Source organism: Equus asinus, chromosome 24, assembly GCF_041296235.1.
Source record: "Equus asinus isolate D_3611 breed Donkey chromosome 24, EquAss-T2T_v2, whole genome shotgun sequence".
Classification (NCBI taxonomy): Eukaryota; Metazoa; Chordata; class Mammalia; order Perissodactyla; family Equidae; genus Equus; species Equus asinus.
Window position 1 is genome coordinate 51145896 of NC_091813.1, and position 15881 is coordinate 51161776.

The 15881-nt window shown below is 36.9% G+C and overlaps 2 protein-coding genes across 4 annotated transcripts in view; one reads left to right on the plus strand and one right to left on the minus strand.

Moving 5' to 3' along the window:
• The first annotated feature begins 392 nt into the window (after window positions 1-392).
• RSPH4A (radial spoke head component 4A) lies at window positions 393-12855 on the plus strand. 3 transcript variants are annotated; one of them, XM_014866135.3, is made up of 6 exons: window positions 393-1402; window positions 4369-4603; window positions 8320-9060; window positions 10169-10319; window positions 10838-10955; window positions 12481-12855. In XM_014866135.3, the coding sequence occupies exons 1-6, from the start codon at window positions 726-728 to the stop codon at window positions 12716-12718; spliced, it is 2160 nt and encodes a 719-aa protein (XP_014721621.1). In that variant the 5' UTR covers window positions 393-725; the 3' UTR covers window positions 12719-12855. The 3 variants fall into 3 exon arrangements, with proteins under 3 accessions (XP_014721621.1, XP_044613429.1, XP_014721622.1); XM_044757494.2 differs by having other exon boundaries at window positions 427-1402; window positions 10804-10955; window positions 12481-12620; XM_014866136.3 differs by lacking the exon at window positions 10169-10319 and having other exon boundaries at window positions 562-1402; window positions 12481-12649.
• Window positions 12856-15455: 2600 nt separating this feature from the next.
• The window catches only part of ZUP1 (zinc finger containing ubiquitin peptidase 1), a 28333-nt gene continuing 27907 nt past the window's right edge, over window positions 15456-15881 (minus strand). The window contains exon 10 of the mRNA XM_014866133.3: window positions 15456-15704. Within this exon, the coding sequence (XP_014721619.1) occupies window positions 15657-15704 (48 nt within the window). The 3' untranslated portion in view covers window positions 15456-15656. The remainder of the gene's footprint in view (window positions 15705-15881) is intronic.

Below are 15881 nucleotides of genomic sequence, written 5' to 3' on the forward strand. Positions count from 1 at the left end.
TGCACTGCCTTCTCCTTGAAGGTAATATTCTGCCTACTCATCCAGCAGATTCTATATGAGAGGAAAAAGCGAAAATCAGGACTTCCTTGTTTATTCTCCAAAAGTCTCCCGAGTTTGGTTGATGCAGATAAGACATCTTTGCCCTCTAAATGTGAGTCTTGGACTCTCCTGGTCTGTACACTGGAGTCTCATTGTCATCTGCACCTCAAGATTCCTCAGGTCTTTCCCTCCCTCTCTCCCTCCCTCTCCCTGTCCCTTTCACTCAGTCACACACACATTCTGTAAATGCTTTGTCTCTCCACTCATGCACAATTCGCCCCTCACAGTGTAATCTGAATCAAACTATCAGATCCTCCGGTGCAGAGTCGCAGCTCCTCCTCCTTTGTGCTCGCGCACTGACAAGTTCTCAGGTTTCCAACAAGGACTGATCAACTGCAGGTCAGATTGGCTGAGCCAGGAAGAGGAGCAGAGCCTCCACCAAATCACAAATCTAGGATTTTCATCTTTCTTGTCTCCTCCCTAGAATCCTGGTAACCGTCGTGCCTAGTTTCTCTCAGAGGAAACTTGCCTGGGGTTGCTATGGAGATAGGACGCTGCAACTTGCAGAGCAACTAAGACGCAGAAATCCCTTAGCAGCTCTCAGCAAAGCGACTGCACTGCGTTGCCTCCTTCCATTTCGGCACTCCCCCTTCATCCAGAACTTTGTTTTTTTCTTGATTACTTCCATGGAAGACTTGACCTCCTTGAAGCAGGAAGACAATCAAGAACCTGAGGAAGCAGAGCAGCCATGGGAAGAAATAACAGCAGCTTCTTCCCAAGATCCTGTGCCTGGGCTACCTGAGCCCCTGGAGTCAGAGCAGGGGCCAGAAACTGGACTCCAGCCCGGGAGCAGCCCTCCTCAGAGCTCCCAGTCTCGAACCAGCACGCCTCTGAATGACCTCACAGGACTAGGTGCATCATCTCCACCTTCCTTTCCTCAGGAACCCACTTCCACTCCTTCTACCCTGGCTCTGGCCAGACAGGACCTTTGGTCCCCATGGAAGTCAGACAAGACCACTAGTGTGATTCCTGAAGCTCGGACAGCTCATTCCAACCATTTGGAACAATCATCTGATAAAGGAGAATCAGCTCCTCATCAAAAGTGTCAATCAGAGGGAAACACCTTCCAACAGTCTCAGCAAACCAAACATCACCTTCATGAACCAAAAGATGCAAGCCATAACAACTCTAAACTAAAAGAGCTGAGACTTGACATTTTTCAGGAGGAAGAGTCAAACAGCAACTATGATCTGGATCACCCTGAACCTGGGACCTCTGAAGTGACCCCCAACATGCTTGAGATTGCCATTCAGAATGCTAAGGCTTACCTACTAAAGACCAGTAGCAAGTCGGGCTTGAATCTGTAAGTTTTGAAGGAAAAAAAAAGAGAGAGGGAGAAAAGTTTGGCAAAGAAAAGAGGGTGTGAGTATCTGTGTGAGAGTGTGTTTCTTTGGGTGAATGGAAATATATATGAAAAGTCTGTGATTTAATAACTTTTCATCACAGGACTCAAACTAGATCACTGGTGGGGATTCTGCTAGCTTCTTTAAAGACCCTTAGCACACAGAAATAAGAGCTAGGAATTATGGAATCTTGGTTTTGAAAGAGACCATAAAGATAGTGAAGTCTAAGTATTTCTTTAAGATGCTTGTAAAAAACAATTGCCTACCAGTGACGGGAGCACACAGCTCTCATTCAGCATTCCAGACCTTGTATGGCTTGGCTTTGAGGTCCCACCCAGGCCAGTGCTGGCAAGACAAACTATTACAGTAATTTCCCTGTCTGGATTTGGACACTGAACGTTCTGTATGCTGAGACACCCCTCAGTCCTGGGCAAACCAGGAGAATTGGTCCCTATAATTTTAAGGCTTGAAGACTGAAAACAACATTTAATATGAGAAATCTTTCACAAAACCTGAGATTGACAATTTAAAATATTATTTCTAAGTTACTGTTTTAAACTACAACTTAAGCTTCGAGGACGTGATCTGCTACTCAGTAGTGGCTTCTACTTGAATTCTGATATAAACTTCTTGTCATAATGCGCTGTGTTAAATGACAAGCATGAACTCACAAACTTTGTTAAAATTCCAAAAGAGCTCATTAGAAATATGTGAAAGTTCACTAACAATTTAAAACTGAATACAAAAACATAAAAATGGGAAAATGTTCTTTACTGAATTATTTTATAACTGATATTACTTAAATATCTAAATTTTATTTCCAAATGCTGAGTCTCTGAGGTAATAATGAATATCTACTGTCATATTCATTATTATCTTCTAAGTACTTTAGAGCCTGCAGTTAAAAACTGCTTTGTAAAGAATAACTTTAGCTCCATCTCTTATGTGCAGATCTTATTTGACAGCCATGAAAGCTACTTTTTTGTTGTTGCAATTAAAACAATCTTTGATTAAAATACAGGATCTGATATTGGTTTTTACACTGTTGAATAAATAGCCTAGAGAAAAGAAACACTTCCTCCTTTTCTGCCATGCTATTAAAACAAGTTATTAATACTCCAAATTGAAAAAGCTATCATTGTGAATTAAAATCTAATAAACATATTTCATAATTGGACACAAAGGCATTTTCAGGTGTGGATGTCTGAAAAACACTGATGCAATATCTTGCTTGAACAAACATGAAGAAAGCATGTATAGACATTATATTAAAACCTGAAAAATAAAATAAAAATTTGGACTTAGAGTTCTTGATTTCATGGCATACACTGCCCCTATTGGAGCAAATCAAAGACTCCAGTTACAACCCCAGCTGGTGCCTAGTAAGAAAGAATATTTTTAGTCTGAAGACTTCTCCACGAGTTTCAATACTGAACGAATATTAAGGAAGCTTTATGAAGTTTTAAACAAACTCCTAGTCCTAACATTTCTTCTCATTTACAGGAATAGCAGTATTTTGGGAAATAAGGAAATATTCTTTGTCTATAATATTTTTAAACTGCCTTTCACATTGGTTGCCCATGTAATCTAGATATTTTTCTCTGACATTCTTAAGATCCATTAGATAAATCCAGATATTAAAGAAAAAAACAAAAAATAATGGCTAGGGTTAATTAACAAAAAGTAGGCAATTATTGAGCATCTTTTTTGTTTCACTATAATAATGGGAAGAGATATATTATAATAACAACAAACAAACAAAAACAAAAACCTAATTTGGGCCATATAAGAACGTACCGCAGCTGCTGAATGGGAAATATATAACGCACACAATTACATAGCAGTGTCTCATTGATCTCAGAAAAGCCCTCTCTAAACTGAGGAAGAATGCAGGAATGACTTGAGTGAAAGGCTTTGAGGACCAAGCGCATTTTAAATTATTTCTTGAGAGAAATGATGTACATGGGACACAGCAAGCAAAGGCTCTCAGGTAGGACTTAGCAACTATATGACAGTGATTTTTAATAGATTTATCTCACTGGGGCAGAAGTTCAGACTGAACTGACTATTAGAGATGAAATTGGAGAGAAACAATGTTTACCCACCAGAGAGGAAATTGTTGCAAGTTTCCACACTGGACAGAGGAGCTTCTATTTAACCTAAGAGCACTTTGATAGACACTTTTGGCTCTAAAATAGTAAGTTCATGCTGTAAATCTAGTATTTGAAAAAGCACACCCTAGCAATTATGTATAAAATGTAATGAATTAACGAGAAGTCAGAAGCAGTTTCACTAATTCAGTTACGAAATAAAAAGCAAGGGGCAGTGTTTTAAATAGAATAGAACAAAACTATTAGAGGGCATCACATTTTAATCAAGGTGAGTAATATTTGATGACACTTTTCTTTCAGTTGTGTGCGGGTGGGGTTGCAACATGAAATGTATTTCTTATGGGTCTAAAAAACTCTGAAGTAGATAACTGGCCTAGGAAATGAAAAGGAAAAGAACATATCTTAAAAGAGTCAACAGGATTTAGCAATAAAATTGGATTTGGTGAGGGGAGGGGAAGGGGGGTGGAATAGAAGTTAGGGCAAAAGAATAAAAAGGTTAATCACTTTTAAATATGTAACCAAGAGATTTCAATCTCAAATAAAATGGGAAAGTGTACCTGATGTGGAATATGTATCTTGCTGTAATATGTTTTTCTTTAGTAAGTTAAATATTTATATTGGAGGCATTTCCTAAGGAAAACTCTAGGATAGATTCTTTCTGGTAGTAGTGGAAGTACCCATGTTTATCCACTTAAAATTTCTGAAGGCTTTGAGTTGTTAAAGTTTCCTAAAAGCCAACTCACTGAGTTTGCATGAAATGTTTCTTTAAATGCTTTTGACATGGATATTATCTGGAATTTTCTCTTTTTGGGTAGATATGATCATCTTTCTAATATGCTGACCAAGATCTTAGATGAGCATCCTGAAAATGCTGTGGACATCATTGAAAATATTAGCCAAGACGTGAAGATGGCACATTTTAGTAAAAAATTAGATACACTCCAAAATGAATATGAGATGCTTCCGATATACGAAACAGCAGAGAAGCAAAAGGCTCTTTTTCTTCAAGGAAATTTGGAAGGAGCCGACCAAGAACTAGAAGATGAAATAGTAAGTCCCTGCTATAAATTTGAATAGTTCAGTCTTAGGTTTTTATTTGGGGTGAATGAGGTATGGCTTTAAATTCATACCAACTGTCCTTTATAGCTTCCTAAATAGTATTTACAACCTCATTTCATACCACACATTTCCTTGTTTAGAATTTCTTATTTTTTCACACTGTGCTTTAATATTTCACAGACTTAGCTGTTTGTTATATGTGTGTGAGGTTGAGCTTCTTGATATCAGAGAGAATGACTTCCTCATCTTTTACATTCTCCAAAGTGCCAGGTACAGATCTGGCCCATGGCCATTTCTTATTAAATATTTGTTGAATGAATGAATTAATGTCAGGTAATTAAAAATTAGGCTTTAAAACAAGTTGCATATTTTCCCCTTTAATTTACTAGAAAAATTAGAAGACCTCTAATGTCATTTGCATTCTCTTCCAAGGCAACTTCCTCTATCAAAATTATGCATAATATGTCAATAGGAAATAATATAAGAAGAGAGGGATAAAATATTTCTTTTAATCTCTATAGATTAAATTGTTTAAACTTATAGACAAATTGTTTAAAATATTTACAGAGAAATTTGGTGACAGAGATCAAAAGATATCATTAGAAGAATAAAATTAGTTGTATCACAGAAATTTTAGCCCCAAATATTTCAAAATGGTATGCAGTATTGTTTCCTAAATGCCTGTTGCTTGTAATTTATACTACTGAGAAATTTATACCATACATCTACTGAGCTGCCATGTTCTGCTAACACTAAACTATTTAAAATCTGTCCATATACTTGCATATTGGATATTTGGAATAAGATATTTTCAGAAAAAGGAGGAGAGTTCAGTCAGGGAAAAGATAGAAGGCATAGGAATCTAGACAGTCGGTACATCTTGTAGGGCTTGGGCGCCTTTGTGGGGAGACCCAAGCTAGCGCAGTGGGATCCAGAGTACTCAGAAGGAACAGGTGATAAATGTCAAGGGGTCAACACCAACTGCCCTTTTCTGAAAATATCTTTCTCCAAACATTTGGTTATATAGCCACATACAGTGATGACGAATCCGGGACAATCAGCATGTGGGGGTCAAGCAGACACTCTCATGGAGGAGTTTTCATAGAAAAGCCAGACTCCAGTATAAGAATGGGGCATTGGACTATCTATAGGCATACTATTACAAGGTAGGGATCTGCATCCTAAAACTAGGGTGTGGGGTGAGAACACAAATAAATAAATGAGGTGTTTTGATCCTGGAATCTGGGCCCCTTAACCAAATTCCATAAATTCTTCCTAGGATTGATTTTAGAGCCAGGAAGAGCTGAATTATCAGATGAAGATCAAAAGCTACACTTCAGAGAGTAGAAAGATGCAGGAACAGGAAGACAGGCAGGCGTTGGAAGCATTGAAATATGACCTATGTAACTGACTCTGTCTCAGACTCATATGTATATATAGAATGTTCATGTTTGTATTCCTGTCTTTGGCCACACCAGAATTCCTGTTCTTTGTCTTAGCATTCATTTATTCATTCACTCATTAATTCACAAACATTGTGACTACTTACTGCATGCCAGGTACTGAGATATACACATGAAGCAGACTTTTCTGACTTTACGTTGCTCACAGTCTAGTGAAAGAGGCAAAAAAGACTGTAAAGTTATTTGATTAGCACAATAATAGATAGCCTCCCTTGGTGAAAAACCAGAATCCTAGCTCAATCACTTACTCGCTGTGTGACTTTAAGTGAGTAAACCTTTCCCAGCCTCAGAGATAATCACATGGCAACAACTTAAGGCATGGAAGTACTATATATCAAGGGTCTGATACATACTAGGAACTTAATGAATAGTAGCAATTCTTATTATATTGTTTTGACAACCTATGAGACAGAATGGAGCAACTACCTCTGCTATTGGGAATTGGGTAAGGCTTTGTAGTGGAGGTGTTTCATTTGCGTCATGAAAAATAAGTAGAAGTTCACCAGGTAAAGATTATAAGGAATAAAATTCTGGGCAAAAAGAACAATAAAAAGTCGAGAAACATTATTTAATGTTTGGGAAAGTATGGGTTTGAGGGATTGAGTAATGGAAATGAAGCAAATAAGGTGCTTAAAGGCAGCCTGCTCTTTGTGCACTGACAAGAAATTTCCTCCTTGTATACCATGGAAAGTCAGTAGAAGCTTTTAATAGAGAATAGCATGGTCTGACTTTTGGTTTAGAAAGATAACTCTGGTAGTGGAATTGAGGAGAATGAAAGAAGAAAGGTTAGATCCGAGGCAAGGAGGAGAGCATTAGAAGATTCCTGTGACAGGACAAGTAGTCAGAGTGGAGACCAGTATGGTGGAAATGAGTTAAAGAGGAAGGGATAATGCCAACAGCTTTTTAGGTGGTAGAATCAATAGGACTCTAATTAAATATGAAAGTCAAGAGAGTCAGAAGAAGCAAGGATAACTGAATTTTCCAGTCCGAGAAACTGAGTGGATGGTGATGTCATTGGTGAAGATAGGGTATGTAGAAAAAAAGAGAAGACTATGAGAGAAATATGAATTCAATCTTAACTTGACGTATATGTAGACTATTCAGACTGAAATTTCTCATAGGTGGCTAGAAATATGGATGTGGAACATGGGAGAAAAATCAGAGTGAGAGGTGGATTTGAAACAACCACTTTATCACTTGAGGTGGTGTGGAAGAAAGCTTCTGAAGTGCTGAGTGATGAGATGATGGAAATTTTGAGGACACCAATATTTAGGGCTCAGTTAAGAAAAAGGAACCAATTAGAAACCAAGAAGAAATTGTTACAGAGTAGGATCAAGAGGGAGTGGCGTAACAGATGCCATGGAAAGAGTCTTACAGTCCTACATCAAAGAGATGAGGATTGAAAAAAGTCACTATCCCTATTTGACACTAAAATTACAATATAAATAAGAGCAGATCATTTGTAAGAATAGCAAAGTGCTCTCAATTTCTCCATCTTGAAGGTCTAAAATTTGCAAGTGATCCCCACCTCAGATAAGGTTATTTTCTACTTTCTCACAAATGTTTTTCTAGAGTCCATTTAAGACTCTGCTTTTTCATTTTTCTGTATTTTTATGGAATTATTTCTGATTTTCTTCCTTATTTTAAATCCAAAGTTATTATAAGTCAAGGCAAATATCTGACTAAATTATGTCTTCACATATAGTCATGCCTGAGCACTATTTTATTATATATTCCCTTTATTTGTCCTATATATTACCCTATATATAGGGTACCATATTGATTTTTATTCACCCTACAAACTACCATATGTATATAAGAAATATTATTTAGAAAAAATATAGTAATATATATAAACATTTTTCTAACTATATATGTGTCTGTAGGTTATGTATATTTTATTATTTCAGGATAATAAAGGGGCCATTTAAATATTTATAAAAAGGGGATGCTGAATTTTTATTATTCACAGTGAGTATTAAATTATTTGTGCCTAACATGCACACATACAACAAGATAACTATTATAATATATTGATGAGTACAAGACAATACTAGAAGCTACATTTATAAGTAATGAGAGAAGAATTGAAATTTAGTTATTATCAGAGTTTTGATCTAAATCTTGAAAGAAATGTCAAAGAAGTGATGGAGAAAGTAGAGCTAATAAGATGCTTACAAAGGAAAAGGGAAGCAAGCAGTTCTCTTATAGATAAAATGTTAACCACAGCATTTGTATTCCCAGGCAGAAAACTCTCTCCCAAATGTAATGGAGTCAGCTTTTTATTTTGAACAAGCTGGAGTTGGTTTGGGCACAGATGAGACTTATCGCATATTTCTTGCCCTCAAGCAGCTTACTGACGCCCACCCAATCCAAAGATGCCGTTTCTGGGGCAAGATCTTGGGTCTGGAAATGAATTATATTGTAGCTGAAGTGGAATTCCGTGAGGGAGAAGATGAAGAGGAGATGGAAGAGGAAGATGTAACCGAAGAGAGAGACAATGGAGACAGTGAAGCTGATGAAGATGATGAAGATGAATTACCAAAGTCCTTATACAAGGCCCCACAGGCTATTCCAAAAGAAGAAAGTAGAACGGGTGCCAACAAATATGTCTATTTTGTTTGCAATGAACCAGGAGGGCCGTGGGTGAAGTTGCCATCGGTTACACCTGCACAAATTGTTATTGCAAGAAAAATCAAGAAATTTTTCACAGGGCGATTGGATACTCCCATCATAAGCTACCCACCTTTCCCAGGAAATGAGAGCAATTACCTGCGAGCACAAATTGCCAGAATTTCAGCAGGGACCCATGTCAGCCCTCTAGGCTTCTATCAGTTCGGTGAAGAGGAAGGAGAGGAGGAGGAAGAGGTGGAAGGCGGGAGAGAGAGCTTTGAAGAAAACCCTGACTTTGAAGGCATTCAAGTGACTGATCTAGTGGAATCCCTATCCAATTGGGTTCATCATGTACAACATATTCTCCCTCAGGTAGGGGCTTTGCAATTCTCAATCTATCAGTCAATCAGCAAATATTTATTGAATTCTGTTTACAATGCACACATGTATACGAAATGAAGGCCTTCAGACTCTAGACAGAGAAAGAGACCATTAAAAAATCAAGTAAAAACACAGAGTACTATATAATTGCAAGTAGTATAGACCTGAGATCTTCAAACAGATTTTTATTTCCAAACAGAAACAAAATATTTCCATGGAGTATTTGACAAGTTATGTAAGCATTTAGATTTATGTGTGTTGTGAAATTATTTTTTATATGTTGACTATAGATGGGCGCATTAATTTTGGAACATTTTCTTATTCTATTTCTACAATACGTAGAGCTTATACGCCAAGAACAATACAAGATTACAACAAAAACAAAAACAAGCAAATGGTGCTATGTAGCAGTTATATAGCACCTATTCTGCCAGGTTCTTAATAGCACTTTATATGTACTATCTCATTTAATCCTCACAACTGTATGAAAGGCTAATATTCTCCTTATTTTACAGATGAGGAAATTGAGGCAGAGAGTTTAGGAAATGTGACAAAGGGGATATAGCTAATAAGCAACAGGGTCAGATCTGAGTGGGCAGAATGGATCCGGAGTCCATCCTCTGAATCATTCTGCTATACTGCCTCATCTGCAGGTAGAAAATCTTCATTACACTTTGATCTACTTAAGAGATATTCTTACATAATGCTAGATCAGAGTTAATTAAATGAGAAATTATAACCCCAAACTCCATACCTAATCTTAATACATTTTTTGTTATTAATAATAACAATAGCATCTTACCTCTTTTGTATCTTACCACAAGTTAGTAAAATGCATTATCACCTTTTTCACTAAGCTTCTGTTCATTGTAAAATATAAATGTTCTATAACTTCAAGAAGTGGGAAAATTCTTGAAATAAATAGTAGTTTTTTGCTTGAAATAACATAGATCAATAGCACTTGGCAAATGTATGTTGAATGAATGATTGAATTCCCATGCACTAGGACCTAGTGCAGAAAATTGCGTCAATCCAAATGAATATCCTGATACTTTAAGGTACTCATTAAACTACAAAATCTTGCAATATTCCTACCCAGGGTCGCTGTAATTGGTTCAACCCCGTACAAAAAAATGAAGAGGAAGAAGAAGAAGAAGACGAAGAAAAAGAAGAAGAAGAAAAAGAAGAGCCTGACTACATAGGACAGGAAGTAGGGCCTCCTCTCTTGACACCAATCTCTGAAGATTTAGGTAATTTTACACAACTATATACTATACACATATAGGCATGTTATATGTAACGTACACTATATTATATGTAGTATATTATATACACATTATATACATACATATATGTATGTGATATACACACACACACACACACACACACATTGTAGTATATGGTGGGGAGTAAAGAACATAGCTGGCCACACCACCAACTTTCTCTGACAGGTTGGAGTGTGATGCAGGGGGGAAACGTAAGTTGGCTGCAGCTATTACTGGAAATGCTGACAGTTATCGTGTGTATCATTCTTGTCGTGTCAGTCTTCAGACCATAAACACATGACATAGTTATAGTATACAAATATTCAAATTGCATTGTTCCACAATGTTCATAAAATATGTCCTCATTTTATGTTAAGCTGTTGATGTTTTAACTTTTCTATGTCAAGTGTGTGTTTTAAGATTTATAAAAATAACTTCTCTGTTACACAGTATATCCGTGCCTTTTTAGGAGGTAAGCTTTTGGATTTCTCTTTGGTTGACAGAGATCCAGAATATACCGCCTTGGACAACACGGCTATCCTCCAACCTCATTCCTCAATATGCTATTGCTGTCCTTAGATCCAATCTTTGGCCTGGAGCATATGCCTTTTCCAATGGCAAGTAAGTATCTGACAACTTACGAAGCTATTATTGTGATCACTAAGTTCTGGAAATTTTAAGTTATTATTGGAATGTTACACTACTATTGTTTTAACTCATCTTTGGCATGCCAAGTGTGTGTGGCATAAAATTTACTCAAACAACATCTGTATTACACAGTAAAGCATCAAATTTAGAAGATTAATTCGGACTTTTGCCTGTTCATCTGAATTATCCAATTAATGGAGGTAAAATATGGTTTTTCCTCTATGATTACTTGAGTAATTGACTTATTCATTTAATGGAGGTAATTCTAAGCAGTGTTTAAATTAGCTTAAATGTCACATCATTTTTGTTGGACATCTTGATAAAAGATAATTAAAAATATGTATTATTTAGGCTATAACTTTCAACAGAACTAGGATCAAGAGGATACTAAATATCCTTTTATCACTCACCCAGAGCATACAGTTCCATTTGTCTTATGCTTCCATTTCTTATCTAATAGCTCAGTATCAGAAGCTCAGCTGAGCTGAAGAGGAAGTGAGCTGCCAAATGTCAGAGTAGCCATTAATGTAACAAGCCAAATATGAAAGCATTAGGCTTTTAATCACTCACTTGATGGGATAAGGAAGAGAAAGCACTGATTCCTCCATTCCATTTTCCCCATGGAATGACACACCCATGGAAGGTCAGGTGGATTGGTGAAGACGTGGGGGTCATCTCACTGACGAGGGAGTCCCAGACTTAAGGCTCTTGCAGTTTTATGGACCTGGGGGTGAGAGGAAGGCAGGGAGGGCTAGGGAAAAGTAGTGGGTACTGAGTCAGAGTGGGAAAAAGTCTCTTTAAGGTTTCTCGTTTCTGTCTCCCAGCCCCCATAAGGAGGGCTTGGCAGAGGTGCCTGAAGACCTCTGGGGAAGGCCTCAGATCAAGAGATCTAGGAACGAAGGCACTACGGTTAGGAACACAAACATGTGAAGAGCATGACAGGCCAAAGACGCCCGAGTCCTTGACTGCAACGGCCCTTGAAGACTGCAGTGCATTGGCTGGGCACCAAGTCTGGGGTGGAGGGAGGGCATTTTCCGGTGAGGCCTGCCAGGTAAAGCCTTTGTAATCGCCCATGGTTGGACCTGAAAAATCATACATAGCTTTTTAACCACAAGCAAGACTTCACCTGACCAAGCATTTGCTAGGCTGGCAACTTTTTAATTCTAACTCTAAGGAAGGTAGTAACTTTTTAACTTAGTTATTTTGTTTTGCTGAAAATAATTAAATGATGAAAGGCTACAGTCTAGGTATATGGTACATTTTGTCAGGGTCTGGCCCCACGGTTTTCTTAATCCGCTTAAGCAGTTTGGATCGTAGTAATCCCCTGTGGGAGAAGGATCATTTAGGGATGTTTCATCTCTAACACATTTTAAATATACTGTTTTAAAATTATGGGACTACGATATTCTTAACTACTCTATCGTTACAGAAAAGGAGGATCAACTTTTCTTACTGAAAAATTATATAATGATCATCTACATTTTTTTTTAACCTACAGAAAGTTTGAAAATTTCTACATAGGCTGGGGTCATAAATATAGTCCAGACAGCTACACACCTCCAGTTCCACCACCAGTTTATCAAGAATATCCCAGCGGACCAGAAATTACAGAAATGGATGACCCTAGTGTGGAAGAGGAGCAGGCTTTCAGGGCTGCACAAGCAGCAGCTGTACTTGCAGCTGAGGAAAATGAAGAAACTGAGGAAGATGAAGATGAGGAAGATGAGTATGACTAATAAAAATAAAATTAGCCCAGTCTTATGTGAGTGATATATACATACTCCTTATGTGGGACTGATTTTATAAATATATATATATAAATTTTTATATATATAAAATACATGTTTAAATTGTATATATATATATATATATATATATATATATAAATTGGCAACCATTCATGTGCAAAACGTCATTCCTTGAAAATTTCAAATTTGGAATTTCACATGTGGAACTATTACCATGTACTTATAGAAAGATTCTCAACAGATTTTCCAGAGGCTAAATGACATGTTCTTACATCATTGTTCTGATGCCTACAGCTAATGGAGTATGTGCCTCTGTATTTTTTCAGACTTAAAAAAGGTTTAATTTCTAATAAAACATGGACATTTCCAAACATGGAAAATATATAACCCACAAAAGTTTCTTGGGGACTTCCAATATTTTTTGAGTGTCAAGGGGTACTGAGACCAAAAGTATTGAAATCACTGAATTAGAGCATGGATTCTTAACCAGTCTGTGATATTGTGTATAAATACTGTGCTTTTTTTGTTTTGCTGAGGAGATTTATAATTCCATCACCTGTTCAAAGACTGTAGGAACAACTCGAATTTTTAACACTTTTCTTTTTACTCCTTAAAGAACTTCCTCAATCTGACTCTTCTTTGATCCTGTAGAAATGGTTTGATCTGACTGGGGAAAAATGATTTGCGCCGAGATGGCTAGCTGGAATATCCAGAGACTTCACACTGATATTTTCTACCACTGCTTCTCTAAAACTAGTTTTCATTCACTAAAAAAGTATTTTTAAGGCCTACATGTGCCATGCACTCTGAGGCTCCCATTAAAAACTAGTCATTGTTTCTGAAATTTCCAAGCTTACAATCAAAGGAGGGAATATAAAAAGGTAAATAGAAAATTAGAATAGATTGCAACTCAGCAGGTATCTTGATAAAAATATTAGAGTACCAGAGAACAGTGTTTTTCAAACTAGGTGGTGAAGGACCAATTTTAAAAAGTAGGGGGTGGCCCATTGGCATAGTGGTTGAGTTTGCACACTCCACTTTGGCTGTCCAGGGTTCGCCCTTTCGGATCCTGGCCACAGACCTACACTGCTCATCAAGCCATGCTGTGGTGGCATCCCACATACAAAATAGAGGAAAATTGGCACAGATGTTAGTTCAGGGCCAATCTTCCTCACCAAAAAAATAATAATTTCTAATCCATTGCTATTATTTTTGCAAAATAAAATAATGTCTCAGCAATTCTACTTTCTGTAATTATCTTGTCACAGACTGGCAGTTTGCAGATCACCAATCTACACTCTGAGAAACACTGCTTATCAAACACTTAGAAGGTACATTTAATCTAGGCTTGAGCAGTTCAGGAAGTACTTCTGAGAGGAAGACCTTCTAAGAAATGGAGAACTAAAGGGAACAGGGTGCTAGGCAACCCTGCTCTATTTTGGCAAAGGGCTTCAGTCTGAAAGGAGTGAAACTTTAAGAATGGTGAGAGATGAGCCTGGAGAGGCAAGGAGGGCCCAGATTGTGTGGGATGTTTGGATTTTATCCATGAGTGATGAAGAGGACTCAACTAGGAAGTCACAAAATCTTATTTGTATTGAATGTCTTGGCTCCAGTGTGGAAAGCAGACTGACAGAGGATCAATACAGGGAGACAAGTTAGGAGGTTATCACATTATCTAGCTAAGAGATAATGGTGGCATGAAACAGGCTAACTACATGGGGATATAAAGTAGAAACCTGATTATCAGTTTGAAAGACAGAATATTAGGATGGTTTCTAGAATTTTCCAATTGGCAATATTATTCATTCTTGGAGTACAACTTTCAGTATTTTGATATTTTCAGTACTTTCAGTATTCTAACATTTATAGAACTTCATTCAAGTACATTCTTGTTCATTTTTTTCATGGTGCAGTGAACATTTGTTGCTTTTCTTTTTTGTTGTTTAATATCCATCTCCTCATCTACTCTGATTTCTTTTTGAGATAAACTGTCTCTGTCCCATGGCATACAGTCTCATGCCAATCAGATGTGCCTTCTCTGGCATCTGAACTTTGAACAGACGTTTTACCTCAGCTCCTAACCTGACTGTTCCTGCTATAAATTAGACCATATTCTAACCTCTAGACTTGCCTTGGTTCTAGCATAGTTCCCTTTTACCTGTGGATTCTGTGAGGTTCTGATAATCTTTCAATGAATTCCCTTCTGCTTAAACTGGCTAGAGTAGGATTCTTGCTTGCAACCTTGCATGGCACATCCAATAGGACTCTGAAAGTTTCTTTTCTACAGGACACATTAAACATAAGACTCTGAATCACAATATAGGTAAGTGTGTAAATATTCAACAAAAACAAATCTCTCTTTTTAGAGCTATGCCTGTTAAATATCAAGGTTATTTATTTCTAAGTGGTAAAGAGATAATTTTACATGTTTTACAGCAGAAGAAAGCAGAATGCTATAACAGTAAGAGCTTAGAAGTGAGACAGCCTGGGTTCATACCCTGGGTTACGACCATTTTCTTGGGCAAATTACTAATCTCACAGAGCTTCAGCTTTCTCACAGGGCTAATTTAGTACTTGTCTCACAGAACTATTTTGAAGATTAAACTAACTGATACATGGAAAGCACTAAGAATATCTAACACAAGCAAGGGCCCAATAAATATTACATATGACTATAATACAAAAGCAGTTTCTGAAACGTGGATAAGAAAAAGAGAACTCACAATGTAAACAAGATATTTTATTGAAATTATTACTAAACAATGGAGTAGTAAAAGTATAATTTAGACATTTTAGAAATTAAATTACAAGTTGAGTATTTAGAGAATTTTAGAGAATCCACGGCTTCATGAGTTGTATTAAGGAGTTTAATATCTGAATTTAGAATATACAGTAAAATTCCACAATCACTGAAATGCTTAATTCTTCAAGGAATCTTCTCGGCTGTAAAGACTTGAGATGCTTGTCTCCTGGCCTTTAAAAGGAATTTTAAAAAACTGTTAATTGTAAGTGAGAAGTCAATTAATTAAAATAAGTATTAATTATCATTCTTCTATTAACTAAAATCTGGAAGTTTTTTCAAGATGATGAACATTCCTTAAGGAAAACTACAACTTCTAATTTAGGAAATTAGGATTAAACATTTTTAAAG